Source organism: Sparus aurata, chromosome 4 (assembly GCF_900880675.1).
Source record: "Sparus aurata chromosome 4, fSpaAur1.1, whole genome shotgun sequence".
NCBI lineage: Eukaryota > Metazoa > Chordata > Actinopteri > Spariformes > Sparidae > Sparus > Sparus aurata.
In genome coordinates, this window is record NC_044190.1 from 23,602,351 (window position 1) to 23,615,243 (window position 12,893).

At 42.9% G+C, this 12,893-nt stretch overlaps 1 protein-coding gene across 11 annotated transcripts in view; it reads left to right on the forward strand.

Moving 5' to 3' along the window:
• The window catches only part of sox6 (SRY-box transcription factor 6), a 141,316-nt gene that overhangs the window by 44,665 nt on the left and 83,758 nt on the right, over positions 1-12,893 (forward strand). For 10 of the 11 annotated variants that reach the window (XM_030414933.1, XM_030414935.1, XM_030414932.1 and 7 more), the window contains 2 exons: positions 5,435-5,675; positions 8,819-9,029. In XM_030414933.1, the coding sequence (XP_030270793.1) occupies positions 5,435-5,675; positions 8,819-9,029 (452 nt within the window). The remainder of the gene's footprint in view (positions 1-5,434; positions 5,676-8,818; positions 9,030-12,893) is intronic. The other variant, XM_030414938.1, reaches the window with a different exon arrangement.

The following is a 12,893-nucleotide window of genomic DNA, read 5'->3' on the forward strand; positions in this document are numbered from 1 at the left end:
GGGCAAGGACACCAACATTGCTGTCATGGCAGCTGCACAAGTGTTTAAAGTGAGACACAAGGCAGTTCCTCTAGCAGCATATTATTGCAAATAATTTACCCTGCAAAGTAATTATCAATGTTCTGCTCAATATGTAAAGTGTGCACTTCAGGTGGCTTGCTTAATTTGCTCTGGGGTGGCTATCATGTGAGTGTGGATTTTAGCTGTGGTAACTGGCAGTTTCTAATAGAGAAGGCATCAGGAGAGAGTGTGAAGTGAGGATGAAGTGGCGCCGTAATTGAGTTGACTTTTTGCAAGGTAAGGTCAACAATAATGGTGGAACAATTTAAACAAATTCCTTTTGACAACTCTCCAGTCACTGTACAGCCGGTTACCTTGTTGGAAAATCTGTATTTTCACAACCATTTACTATATTTTCATTATGTGTAATTACTTTGTCGGCTCAGCTTTAAGAGATTTAAATCCATTTGTGTACCACGGACTCAGAAAAAAATCTTCCAGCAATCTCTTTTACTGATGTACCAGCTTTAAAATTTAATTATGCAACAGAGAAGAGTAAAAGTGTACCGTATATGCATGCACACTCTGTGTCTGAGTGTGTGTGTGGGTGCGTGTTTGGGTGTGTGTGTGTGTGTCTGTGTGTGTGTGTGGACAGAGAGACTGACTGTGTGCGGTACACAGCCTGTGTTACGAGTTGATTATGTATCCAGAAACCTGGCTGCTGCACAGCATGGCACAATCACAATGGAGGGTGATAATTTAATTGTGCTAAACGGTGGATTCCGTGTCAATGCTCCTCCAGCTGGGAGCTGTCAGGTAGTAATATCTCATTATGGCAGGTGAAGAACCCAGAGGAACCCTACCACGACACCTGTTAGAACAGGAGGAACCCCTGAAGGGAAACACACAGACGATTTTCTCTCTCTGTCTGACACACACACACACACACACACACACTCACACGCTCACGTACGCAAAATCCAGCAAACTATTCTGTTCTTTCTCTACTTCAGTTTTACATGACAATGAATTCACCCTGCTTACTTTCAAGGTAATGGCAATTATTTTTAAGTTCTTCTCTACTCCTCCAAATTCACAATCAAACTCCCTATTTTTAAATATAAATGCACACTAAGTGCACATATTTAAGAGCTCCTTTGGTACAATACAAAGGGATAGTGAGAGAACAGAGTCATAGCACCTTTTGTGTTGACTGTCTCAATTAACAGATATCACGCAGACATCTCACATGCTAACTGCTCTTTTTAGTGCTGTAGACGATCAGAATATTGAATGTTTACAATATTAATGAGGGAACACTACAAACTCAGATATATTTATTTTTTCCATTGCCACATAAACAGGCTGTTCTCGGACGAAAATAAGGTCCCAAGAACACTGTTTGAAGCTAGAAAGGTGGCAGGGTCCGGCAGTTTGAATACCTTCAGTTATGTGAATAAACACATTTTGTAAGGCTCATAATCGCTGTTTGTTATTCTTAACATAACTTGATTGTAAATTTGTGCACACAGTTTGTCTTGTGCATTGAAAGTTAAAGCACTATCTCTGTTATTGCCTGCCTTCCCATCCCATTTTTATTTTTGAAATATAGTTTTGCTTTTAATAATTTGTTTGATCTTCTCTCCTTTTGTCTGCTGACAACATTGGGAGGAAGAAAGTGTAATATTCTCCCGTCTCGAAGGTGCAAGACATCAGTGCTGGGTGGGTTGGGGTTGTTGGGGGGGAGATGGTGTGGAGTTACTTATCACCATTGTCTATAAAAGGTAAACAGTGTGACAGAGCAGATATGACGGGTGAAAGTCGGTCAGACCCTTTTGCGATGAAAGAGGTAATGGGATAGCCGAGGACACATGGCACGACAGTCACAAGACCGCTAAGATGAGCAGCGCACAACGCGCCACTAATACTCGCCAATTAAGTGGAGGTTGTTTTGCACGATGATGAAACATTATCGCAGGGAACAATTCATGACTCAAAGCATTCCAGGCCATATGAGCCGGCTGCTGGAGAACTTAAGCCCTAATCCTTCAAATGTGCGCAATATTGTCAGCTATATATAGACCAGTTCTCTTCTCTGACCGACACTCCCTCGTCTTTGCCTCGAGTCTTCAAAGTCACTGGGGCTTTGTCTTGAAGAAAGCAGGCAGCGTTTCATGTGCTTATTGATCACTCCGGTTTGTTAGTTTTCCATTGTTGTTGTGTAATCGAGCATAAAGGAGGGCAGCTCACGAGCTACCTCTCCAGTTTGCCACATTTTGTACTGTTTAGTATGTGAAAAGCACAGTTTGGGCTTATTTTCCAGAGAAACAGATTCAATTATTAATGTGAGTTAAGTTATTTCAACAGCACCAGAAGGCAGGCTGTTTTTGCTGATTTTATTCTTGCTAGCACGCACACCACAACTGTAAACAGAGTAATTCCATCTGAAAATATGATCAGATTCAACACGCATCGGTAGTACCCACGTTCCGCCGAGTTCGGCTCTTTATTTTGCTCCTCGTCAAATATCTTTGTTGTGTCTGTGCTGCTCTATTTCACACAAACCCCTTTAGATCTCTGCGCTGTGTGATCCAAATATGAGGAATAAAATACTGTATGGTTGCCCTCAGATAGTTTCAGAGAATTACTGCCTCGCTTCCCCTCTTTTTTCCCCTTTCAATAATATGAGGTAGTATTGTATGGGGCTTGTCGAAGGTGGGGGTGGGGCAGAGGGGGTTCTCCGCACTTTTAAGCTGCCTGAGCGCAGCCCTCCCAGCACTGCTAATAAATTATTAACTCCTGCTGACAAATACTGTTATGGAGCCTGCCGCAGATCTGTTGCATTCTTTAACAAGATTGCTGTAGACACATGTTACAGGAGGATGGAGTCTCCATCGCTGCTTTTCTCCCTCTCTCTATCCCCCTTCTCTCGCTCACGCCTCAGCAGTTTGACTGATGGTTGGAGACCAAAGTAAAAGTGCCTGAGAGACTGAATATTTTAGTGGTAAAATAATACCACTTGATTTACTGTGTAATACAAAAGCAGTGCTTTGTTTCACTCTCACACTCCATTGAGGACGAGGTGCTTGTTGCGCTCGAGGCTTTGGCTTTTTGGGAGCATGAATAAAAAATACGTCAGAATCTGCGTACACACACAACTGCACACACACACGCGCGCGCCCATTCCAGCTCTCCAACCCAGCTACTGCCCCCTCCTTGCTTACCATTACGGACGTGCTCTGAACTTTGCTCTGACTTTTGATTTTCAATTACCAGCACTCAATTTTGAGATCGCTCTCTATTTGATTTAATTACGGGAAACAATTTAATGGCTGATTTAAAAATTGAGGGCTGAGTCCCGCTTAAGACACAGCCGACAACACATCCAGGCACAGAGGCTGAAAGACAGAAAAAGGAGACGGACAGACACTCCTGCCCTGCCAGCTACCTGACTGACTGGGTCTGTTTGTACAGCTGCTGCGACACATGAGATTAACTAAGTCTGCCATTGTTTAGGTCCCTGAGGTTTTTCCAGTGTGAGTGTGTGTTTTAGTGAGAGTCAGAAAAAGTGTGGCTATACCAGTGCACATCTCTGAATAATAATTAAATACAGAATTATGACTGATGTGCTTCGGCATTAGTTCCCTTCAGACCTCTCAAATCTTCCGGGTTTGGTCTGCTTACTAGCTTTTGAGGGTTAAAAGAAAACATGCTGACGCAGTGTTTTAATTTCTCTGCGCTGCTTATCTAGAATAAATGTCAAGGGATCTGAGCCCTGCTCTAACTACAGATTCTCCTAAATCGAGACTAAAAACATTTTCTGAACTGCAAATTTACTCTAACTTCACACTGTAGCTATCTCTTATTATTGTACCTATCATTATCACAATTGGGTTAATTACCTATTTTTGTTGTATTTGCCTTCTCTGCTTTATGAAATTTTGTGAAGGGATAATCAAATAATGTTAGTGAGAATGTCCAAACACAAAAACAAAATTGAAAGTACGTATATGAACCTCATTGGACAGACTTCTCTGAATAGGACCTATCAGATCCCAAATCTTTAGTCATAAAAGCCTCTCTTAAATGGAACACATACTTCCCTATCTCTCAATGGCCAGCTCTTAGCTAAAAGTGCAAGGACACCATCGCAACAGAGCCAACCTCAACCTTGAGAGCACCCACCTCCCTCAGGCAGGCTGAGGGTGGAACTAAAGTGCTGTCACACTGACCCCTGTGGAGGAGCAGGAGAACGGGGCAGATGGTGATCAGTGATCAAATGTACGACAGGCAGTACAAACACAGACCTTGACACCCCTGATTTTTGTCTATCCTCTTCCTCTCATACACAGTCGTCCTACAGAGAAGATTGAGCCCTGAGCAAACACTCTGGTTTTAATGGTCAATGTCCTGTAGTCGAGAAAAATAAGCAGAATAACAACCAGGGTTAAAAGCACATTAGGAGTTAAATATGCTACAGCTCCTTCTCTCCACTTCACATCAGTAGGAAGGCCATATTATCCTCTTTTTAATTTAATACCAAATGCATAATAAGATTAGCCGGCACAGTGTTTAATTTCATTCATTGTAGCACACAGCATGACTGCGGCCTCATTAATTGTGAGAAAAAGCGGAATTGGTTGTATAAATTCTGCGCCAAAAAAAAAAAAAAGAGTTGGGTTGTGAAATCGGAATGGAAGAAAAAGAAAGAATTTGAATTAACATGAGTTTCCTTTGCACCTGATATGTCAAGTACACTCTTCACTGTAATATTCATGAAAGCATGTGACAGATCTGTGAATTAAGTCCTCCACTGTTTTTTTATTCCTAAGCTGCTTATGTTGGATTTGTTGGCCTAAGGGAAACACTGTCACACCAAAATGTTAATAATTTCCTAATTTGACTTGTGGGAACAAAAGAAGAAGAGTTTGGTTTTTCTTAGTATTTGACTGCTGAGGAGGGAAACTACCTCACACATGGGACATGACGTCTGATAAACGAGTATTATCACCTTGTTTTACATCTCTGCGTATGAGAACTTTATTTTATATCTGGATGGCTGTTCCACTGCCTGGCTGACCTACTGCCCGAGAAACTGTCTTGGGGTTTCGCCCAGGACCCAAGCAGGCACAGATCCAGCCCTAGATCAAGCCATCCATCTGCATTAAACAAAGGATTAAGGACCCCATGGCCCGCTGCAAACTCCACAGGCCAGAGCAGCTACATGCGATAGTCAGGTGGAGCATTCAGCCCACTCAGGACTATCTGCTCAGATGCACAACTCATAATCACTGTTAAGGCCATGACAACCACTTGTATGTGACTGTTGTCGTCCATAAAGCACTCGTGGGAACATGACTCTGCGTATTGTTGAAAAACTCTTGTGAGATTTTTTTATCTTGACTCTGTTCTCTCTTCTACTCTTGTTCCGCAGCAGAGTCATGTCTTCCAAGCAAGCCACGTCTCCTTTCGCCTCTGTAGTCGACGGGGATGATGCCATGAGTCAGGAGCACTTGTCTTGGGAGAAAGAGGAGAGCGCCGAGGCCCACGGCACGCCACAGCTGCCCCTGCACAGTCTGCTCCATGGAAAAACCCATCCCGATGAAATGCAGCCGCTCAGTAGTGTACCGCCAGAGAGCGACTGGGACAGCCTGGTGTCAGCCCAACAGCGCATGGTAAGACATACGACATACATTGCTCGCTACTAGGTACGTTTCCATCCACCTGATTTGGTACCTATGTTGTAAGAATGAAATAAAATAAAACAGTTTGAGCAGTTGTAGGTGAGAGGCATACATTGTGAAATAAGTTTCTTTATAGAGAAAACCTAGAAAAACAGGACCTATGAGTGTGCACTAATGCCTTACTGTCCTCTCTTGGGTATTAATGCTGGTTAATGCTGGTTCCCTATTGACGTGAACCCTATGGGATCTTCAGATAGCTCCGCCAAACACTAAACCTTCAGATATTATGAGGTTGAACAGAGGACATCTCCCTTGAATAATTTGAATGCCACATAAAACTGCATCATGTATGATGGAGGGGACGTAGCCTTGTTGCTATGAAAGAAATATATCCCGTCTTTGGTATGTGCAGTCGTTGTTTTTCTTGTTGTGTACAAGCTACATCTGCAGCCAGACCTCGAACGCTGCACAATCTGAGCGTGTAGTTGCTTTGATGTTAGCTGAGTGAAGGGAACACAGGCGCTTGTGGGCTATAGACATGGGAGGCAGGTGGTTGTCTGTGACAGACGGGTCTGTGGTAAAGAGACCCAGAGGGCCTCTGAAGGGGCTCTGCAGTCGGCCACGGAGACCCTCAACACCTCAGCATTGCAGCACAACATGCATGCAAACACAAACATGGATAACCTGTGTAGGAGACTGCTCATGATGCTGGGGCGTGTAGTGATATTGTAGGTAACTTGCAGGTCAGGCGTTGTCTTCATCTGTAATACATGTGTGACGTTATCCAAGTATCACACTGTTAAAGTAATGTAACTTGATTACTTTCCGTTACCTTTGAATTACTTGAATACCAAACATATTGAAATTAATACTAGAGAAAATTAATATCAAGAAGATGACTTATTTAATCTTAATAACATGTATACTGTAAGTATTCACACTTGTGTATTCGCTTTTAACTCAAGACCGGAGTGGTGTTATGTGAGCATGTGTGCAAGGTTACAGACTAGTATATCATCCTTTATTTTAAAACTGCGATCCTGTTAGTAATCCCCTTTTTAACCGAGGGTGTCTGTAATCTAATTATATCTTTTTGTCTGTTGCTTCACTGGCATACAGTTACCTGTTTTTAAGTACTTTGGTTACATGTATTGCGTTACTCCCCAAGCCTGTCAAGTTTTATGATACGGAGCTAATAAACACAAAGATGAAGTGTGTGAATACCTACAACCAACATTAACATCACAATTTTTAAATACTACTACAACTCACATTGTAAATATTATTTGGAATAGGTAGTATATAAAACAAGTGCCTTACATAAATGGTAACAAAAAAGGTCAACAACAGTATTCAAGTCATATTAGTCCTAAATAATGGACGAATAAAGCAGAGAACACAAAAAACAAGTATATTATTAAAATGTATAATTTTATAATTTTTTATAACAACCTTGTGACATCTTACAACAATCAACGCAAGTGTACACTGCAAAGGTTGTTTTATGTCTCAGTATTCTGAATGCCAAAGGATGAATGTTTTAGCTTTTGTATAACTCATTACTGCCTCCTGTAGCCTTTATCTTGTGTAATTAGGACAGTCTCAACTGATAAACTGCGCTGTTTTAGGAGTGTATGCGTGTTTAGCTTCATAATCGTGAGAAGTTGCTCAAACGAATAAATGTTACAAAAAAAAGGCAAAATTGGCAAAATAGAAAACAGGGAAGATAAAATGGAGAACGACTAGGAGAGAAGAGAAAGGGAAAGGCATAAGGCGAAAGGAATGAGAGTGTTGCCTTTGCTGATTACCTGACTCCACTGCTGTGCCATGCGTCTGTGTGGGCTGTGCCCTGAACCTGTGCCAGCTGATTAACCCAGCACTGCTCCACTCCCCTCAAGCACTCTCCACTGTCTCTGCCACACTGCATAATCATCCAACACGGGGCTGGGAGGTGCAGAGTCGGCCGGTAGGTCGTGCCACCCTGGCGCTTGGTACCAGACCACCCTACACACCAGTGCAGCTCTGCCTGGAGCTCTACATGCAATGCAGGGATGAGAATTTGGCAGTGTCAACATTCCTGCCCAGTTTACCACATTCCTGATTAAAAAAAAATAAATAAAAAGAACATATTTAGAATTGTGAGTGGCTCCAGATGTGGTACTATCATTTAACCCTGGCTGTACACCACTCACTTATCACACTTATCACATTCATGTTGATTAAAGCTCACTTTCCTGTGACAGGCGTGCAGTTATGTGCTCGATTCAGACGTGTGTCTTGTTTATTCTCTTCACTGTGGAGGGCCAAAGTTTAAATCAGAGCTAAGTGTTCCCCTGTTAAAGGCTGCGAACTCCTGGCTGCTTAGCTACCTTCTGCTTTCTCAGACTCCACAAACCATAATTAACACCACCTTCTGTCAGACGCAACCCTCAGCCACGGTCTGCGTGCCGACTATACACTCCCATGTGTAGAGCATTCCCTCCTTCTCTCTCTCTCTCTCCCGTCAAGCTCTCGCCCATTCTTCTCCCCATTTCCTTCATGTCTCTGTTTGTGCACGGGGAGCACTCAGCCAGTCAGCGAGAGACGGGACCCTTAGTTAAATACTAAACCATACACAGGTGGGACTGAAAAACAACAACAGCCCGAGACAGGACACAGATTTACGACGGCTCGAGGCACTCAGCTGAGAATAGGTCTCCACTAGAAAATGAACAAATTACACAGCAGTCACCCTAACACAAATGCACACTCAAAAGCAATTTGAGAAATTACAGTTGGGAGGTTTCTCTGTGTAGTGTCTGCAGATGAAAAGTAAAGCCTGAGCACATTATGGATATGCCCTATGAAAGTGTACCTCATCATTTCATCTCAGTTTTTCACTTGTCATGTCTCATTTGCCGGCGCAGCTAGCTCTTGTTGAAGACGCAGAAGCTTCTGTATGAAAGCCGGAGAAGGAGCCATTTGATACGGCCAAATCGCCCCTGAGCCGCAAAACACCCAGCAATCACCGCATTTGAATGAAGAACTGTCAGGAAGCTCAATGGAGCCCTGACAGAACATAGAAACACTCTCATCATTTTAATACAAATCCCATCCCTTGTTGCCACCCCTCCCGACTTTTGTTTGTCTTATAGGAATCTGACAGCAATAAAGTATGTTCCCTGTACTCCTTCCGGAACAATTCCACTTCCCCACACAAGCCGGAGGAGGGGGCCCGGGAGCGAAGCGACCTGCTGAGCGGATCAGCGTTTGGAACTCCGGAGCGCCGCAAAGGAAGCCTGGCAGACGTAGTGGACACACTGAAGCAGAAGAAGCTGGAGGAGATGACAAAGACAGAGCAAGACGGTATGACTCCCTGTGTGTGTGTGTGTGTGTGTCTGTGTGCGTGCGTGCCTGTGTGTGTCTGTGTGTGTGTTTTGGGTATGGGCGTAGGAATACCGTTCTCCTCCTAAGTGCGCCTGATCTTCCCAAATGTTCCCTCTCTCTTTTTTATAAGTTTCTAGCTTCCCGACTGTCCGCCTCTTTTTCTCTTGTATCTCTCCGCCTCATGCACTCATGCGGACACACGCAAGCTGGGAACACTGACGTTACAGTGTTTCCAGTTTGTTCTGAACCTCTTCCAATGTGACAAAGACTGTGTGGCAGTGCACCTCGGCGTAAGTGTGGTCCTCCGCAGTGCCAAGGCAAACTCTTTGACTATAAAACTCATAGTGCTGACCCGTCGCCAGGAACATTACCTCTTTTTTATTTCGCTACACAGTAGACTTTTTCACTCGGCGCAGGTATTCTGCCCACAAACAACCCCAGAGAACCTCCTTGCTGTTTTTTGCCTGATTCGTGCCTAATTAATTCACATTATTGAACACACCATGACAATTTTAGAGTTTTTGTTAACCTCCAATTACACACAGAAAAACAAAAAATCCTTTTCTGTGATAAGACTGTTAGGTCTATGTCATATCTGCACCCCATTTCACCCCGCTCAGCTCTCCCTCCCACAGCCTGCAGTCTATCAAGAGTATGGCGGAAAAACAAATATTTGAAAGAGCTGCTGAAACACATCCCCCTTCTTAATTAGGGCTGTAGTAATATAACTACATCCAATCAAATGTTAAACCCCCTTGGGAATGCATGTGTCTCATTTAGTGTCTGGGGAGCTCTTAGCTTAAGCACTTCATCAGACGAATAAATTAGACCTCTGTTAGCCTAAAAATAATTTGCCACTTCTTTTTAAAGTGTTCGTTCGGTGATCTTTGTATCAGAGCGTCACAGATAGGCCACTCACCGGGTAAGCATTTAGCCACATCCACGATAGATGCAGGCTGATTATTTGTGGTGTTGTTTAGGATCATAAAAAACAGAACAATCAATCCTCATTCATCCGAGCACCTGTAGTGTGGAGATCATTTAGGAAAAAAAATAGCTGAAAAGTTCAGATGAATGAAATGGATCAAAATGACCGACAAAGGTCAAGATGTGTGAAATATTAAACACACAAAACAAAATGCCGGCGCGAGCCTGCATTTTTCACCTTGTATTGAAGATTTTGTTGACGTACGAGGCTTGATTATCCACACTATATTCGGTAGCTTTTATATTAATTAACGACGACTTACATTGCCAATTCAGCAACAATTTTCGATGAAAATAAATTGAAAGGTTAAAAAATTGATATCACAATCAACACCGACAGACATGATTATTACATGGTTTCTTGTCATTGGGCTGATCCCGGTATGCATGTCAATGTAGTCCCACAGTGCAGGACATATTTTGACCCATAAAGTAAAGGGGTTCTGTTAGTAGTTCTATGTTTCACGATTAAGGTAAGAATGTATTTCATGTGTGTCGTTTCTTACGGGGTTGATTTTCAGGGCAAAGAAAGCTGGCGCTCTCTGTAGCAGCGGCGGGCGTTATGATAATGAGCCCCAGCTGGTGAAGGCTGGTTGTTGCAGTAATTTAAATGGTCAAGTGCAGCTTGTAATCCAGGGCCGTATGTTAGCGCAGGGAGGAGAGGGTGCTTTAGAGTGCCATACAGCTGTTTTAATCTCCTGTTAATAATAGAGACTTGGTCTGCCTCATGCGCTGTGCATCATCGCCACCTAAATAAACTCCCTTGTTGGAGGAAATTAGTTTCCGAGCAGGGAACACAGCAGAAGACAAGAGCCTCACAAAGTTCAGCGCACTGTCCCCGAGCTGCAGGAACTGAGAGATGCTCTGTTCTTGAGAGCACTCGACGAAGCTTCAGCGGTGATGATCAGTGATTACTGTAAAATGGAGGGAGAGGGAGTCTTAGAACGTGCCAAAGGAGAACCTCATGAAAACCTTTGAGAAATCATAATCGTATGTCTTTGTTTATGGAGAGAGACACGGCTGGAAATTGAGAAGGACAGGATTAACCTATTAAAGAACATGCAAGAAGCTCAGAGAAGCCATTTGTTGTCCTAATGATGCTGCTAATGTGGCGCAAGCAACAGATGAGCTAAATATATCGCTTATCTAAGCGCGACAACTGTTGCGTCTAATTCTGCTGCTTTGGTGCCTGCGTGGTCGGGATCACCGACGTCCTCAGAGACTCTTCACCATCTGCTGCCATTCTTCTCCAGGCCTCCTTGACTGCACCAGATAGGTCATTGTCCTGAAGGGCCGAGGATGAACGCAGTGACCTCACTCGTAGAGGGAAAACAAATGGTCCGTGGTGCACTTTTTATGGAACGTGATATTCCACTTAAAGCTTCATTGGCGGAAGCTTGGGGTTGGAAAGCTTCCTTGCCATGGTATAGTTGACTGTCTTTATTAGCTTTTCATATGGGATGTTCTATGTTGCACATTCATTGATGCTTGATATTCCACCTTTTCACTGTAAATAAAAGGTGTCTCTTCTAGCCAACGCCTTGTCTTATTTCACTAAAACTAGAAGTCTCCATTCAAAGAAAATTATTAGTCTGTTTCCATCATTAACCATGATGCCTCACAAACATTAAAACAATAGAGGCGGTCCCAGTATTATAGGTATCACTCCTCCATTCTTCCATCTCTCTATATATTTGTACCCTTTCACCCTCTCCATCCTTCCACCCTTCCTTTCCATTTCTGGTCCTTAAAGTGCTTTAAGTGCTTGTGACTGTGCTAATGAATGAAAATGTCCTCCCAGCAGCAAGCAGCGCATTTAGCTGAATAGTCACCTTTGCTGTAAAAGCTCTATTAGGCCCAGTTGCCAGCAGGGCTAACGATTGTGCCCCATGTTTATTTACTAGGTATTGTAAATGCATTATTTATGGAAAGGTCTCCAGACAGCACTTGTCAAGAGTTAAAAATGTCAGTATAAAGTATTAGGGGGGGAAAAGAAAAATGGCCGGCATTATAAAAAACCAAGGTGACCTTGATTTGATTCACATGCAATTAGAACAGTTTTATATAATGCACTAAAGTATGAATCAATACTGTGCACGTCAACACAGAAATACTTTGTGTGTTGGGTCTTTATGATCGTCCCTAAGACAAGGACGGGTAATTGGTTATAAGCTTCCTTTCTTGGCTTTTAGGGATTTTCCTGGGCTCCGTGTCCTCTTGTTGAGTCCTTGCCAGTGAAACCAGCACAGAATTGGATGCAGCTATGTATCTTTTTTCATCTTTGTGTTATTGGGTGGTATTCAGAGGCAGAGTCTCATTCATTCTTCTATCACAATTAAAGAAACTAAGAGGCATATAGACGAGAAACAAAGAGGGTTAGATGCACTCAACCCGACATGTTTTTAGTTGAGCTGCGTTAAAAAAAAATACCTATCTACCATTCAGTATTACAGTTTTTCTTTTTGGTTGAATCAACCTTTCTCTCAACCATTTCGCCGTTGTTGAATACAATAACTCTGGTATCCAGAATCACAGCACACTGTTATGGCTCTGTTCCCTGGATGCTGTTGAGAAACAGTGCTGCACGCGATCCAATCCAGCCAGTGAACAGGTGTGGTGCGAGGACATTTGACACAGCTGTTAAACTGACAGTGGAGACTTTTCATGTATAATCCTTAGCTATAATCTATATATATCAATAATCGAACCATTTTCCGGCTCTCATTCAACAGAAAGTAGACACACTTAAAGGGTAACTCCACCAATTTAGCACTTTTTTTGTGTTTATAGGTCTTGGGGAGAACTTACTGCATGTGTAAGAATAAGTAGCATGAAGCCTTTTGTGGCTCCAGAGGA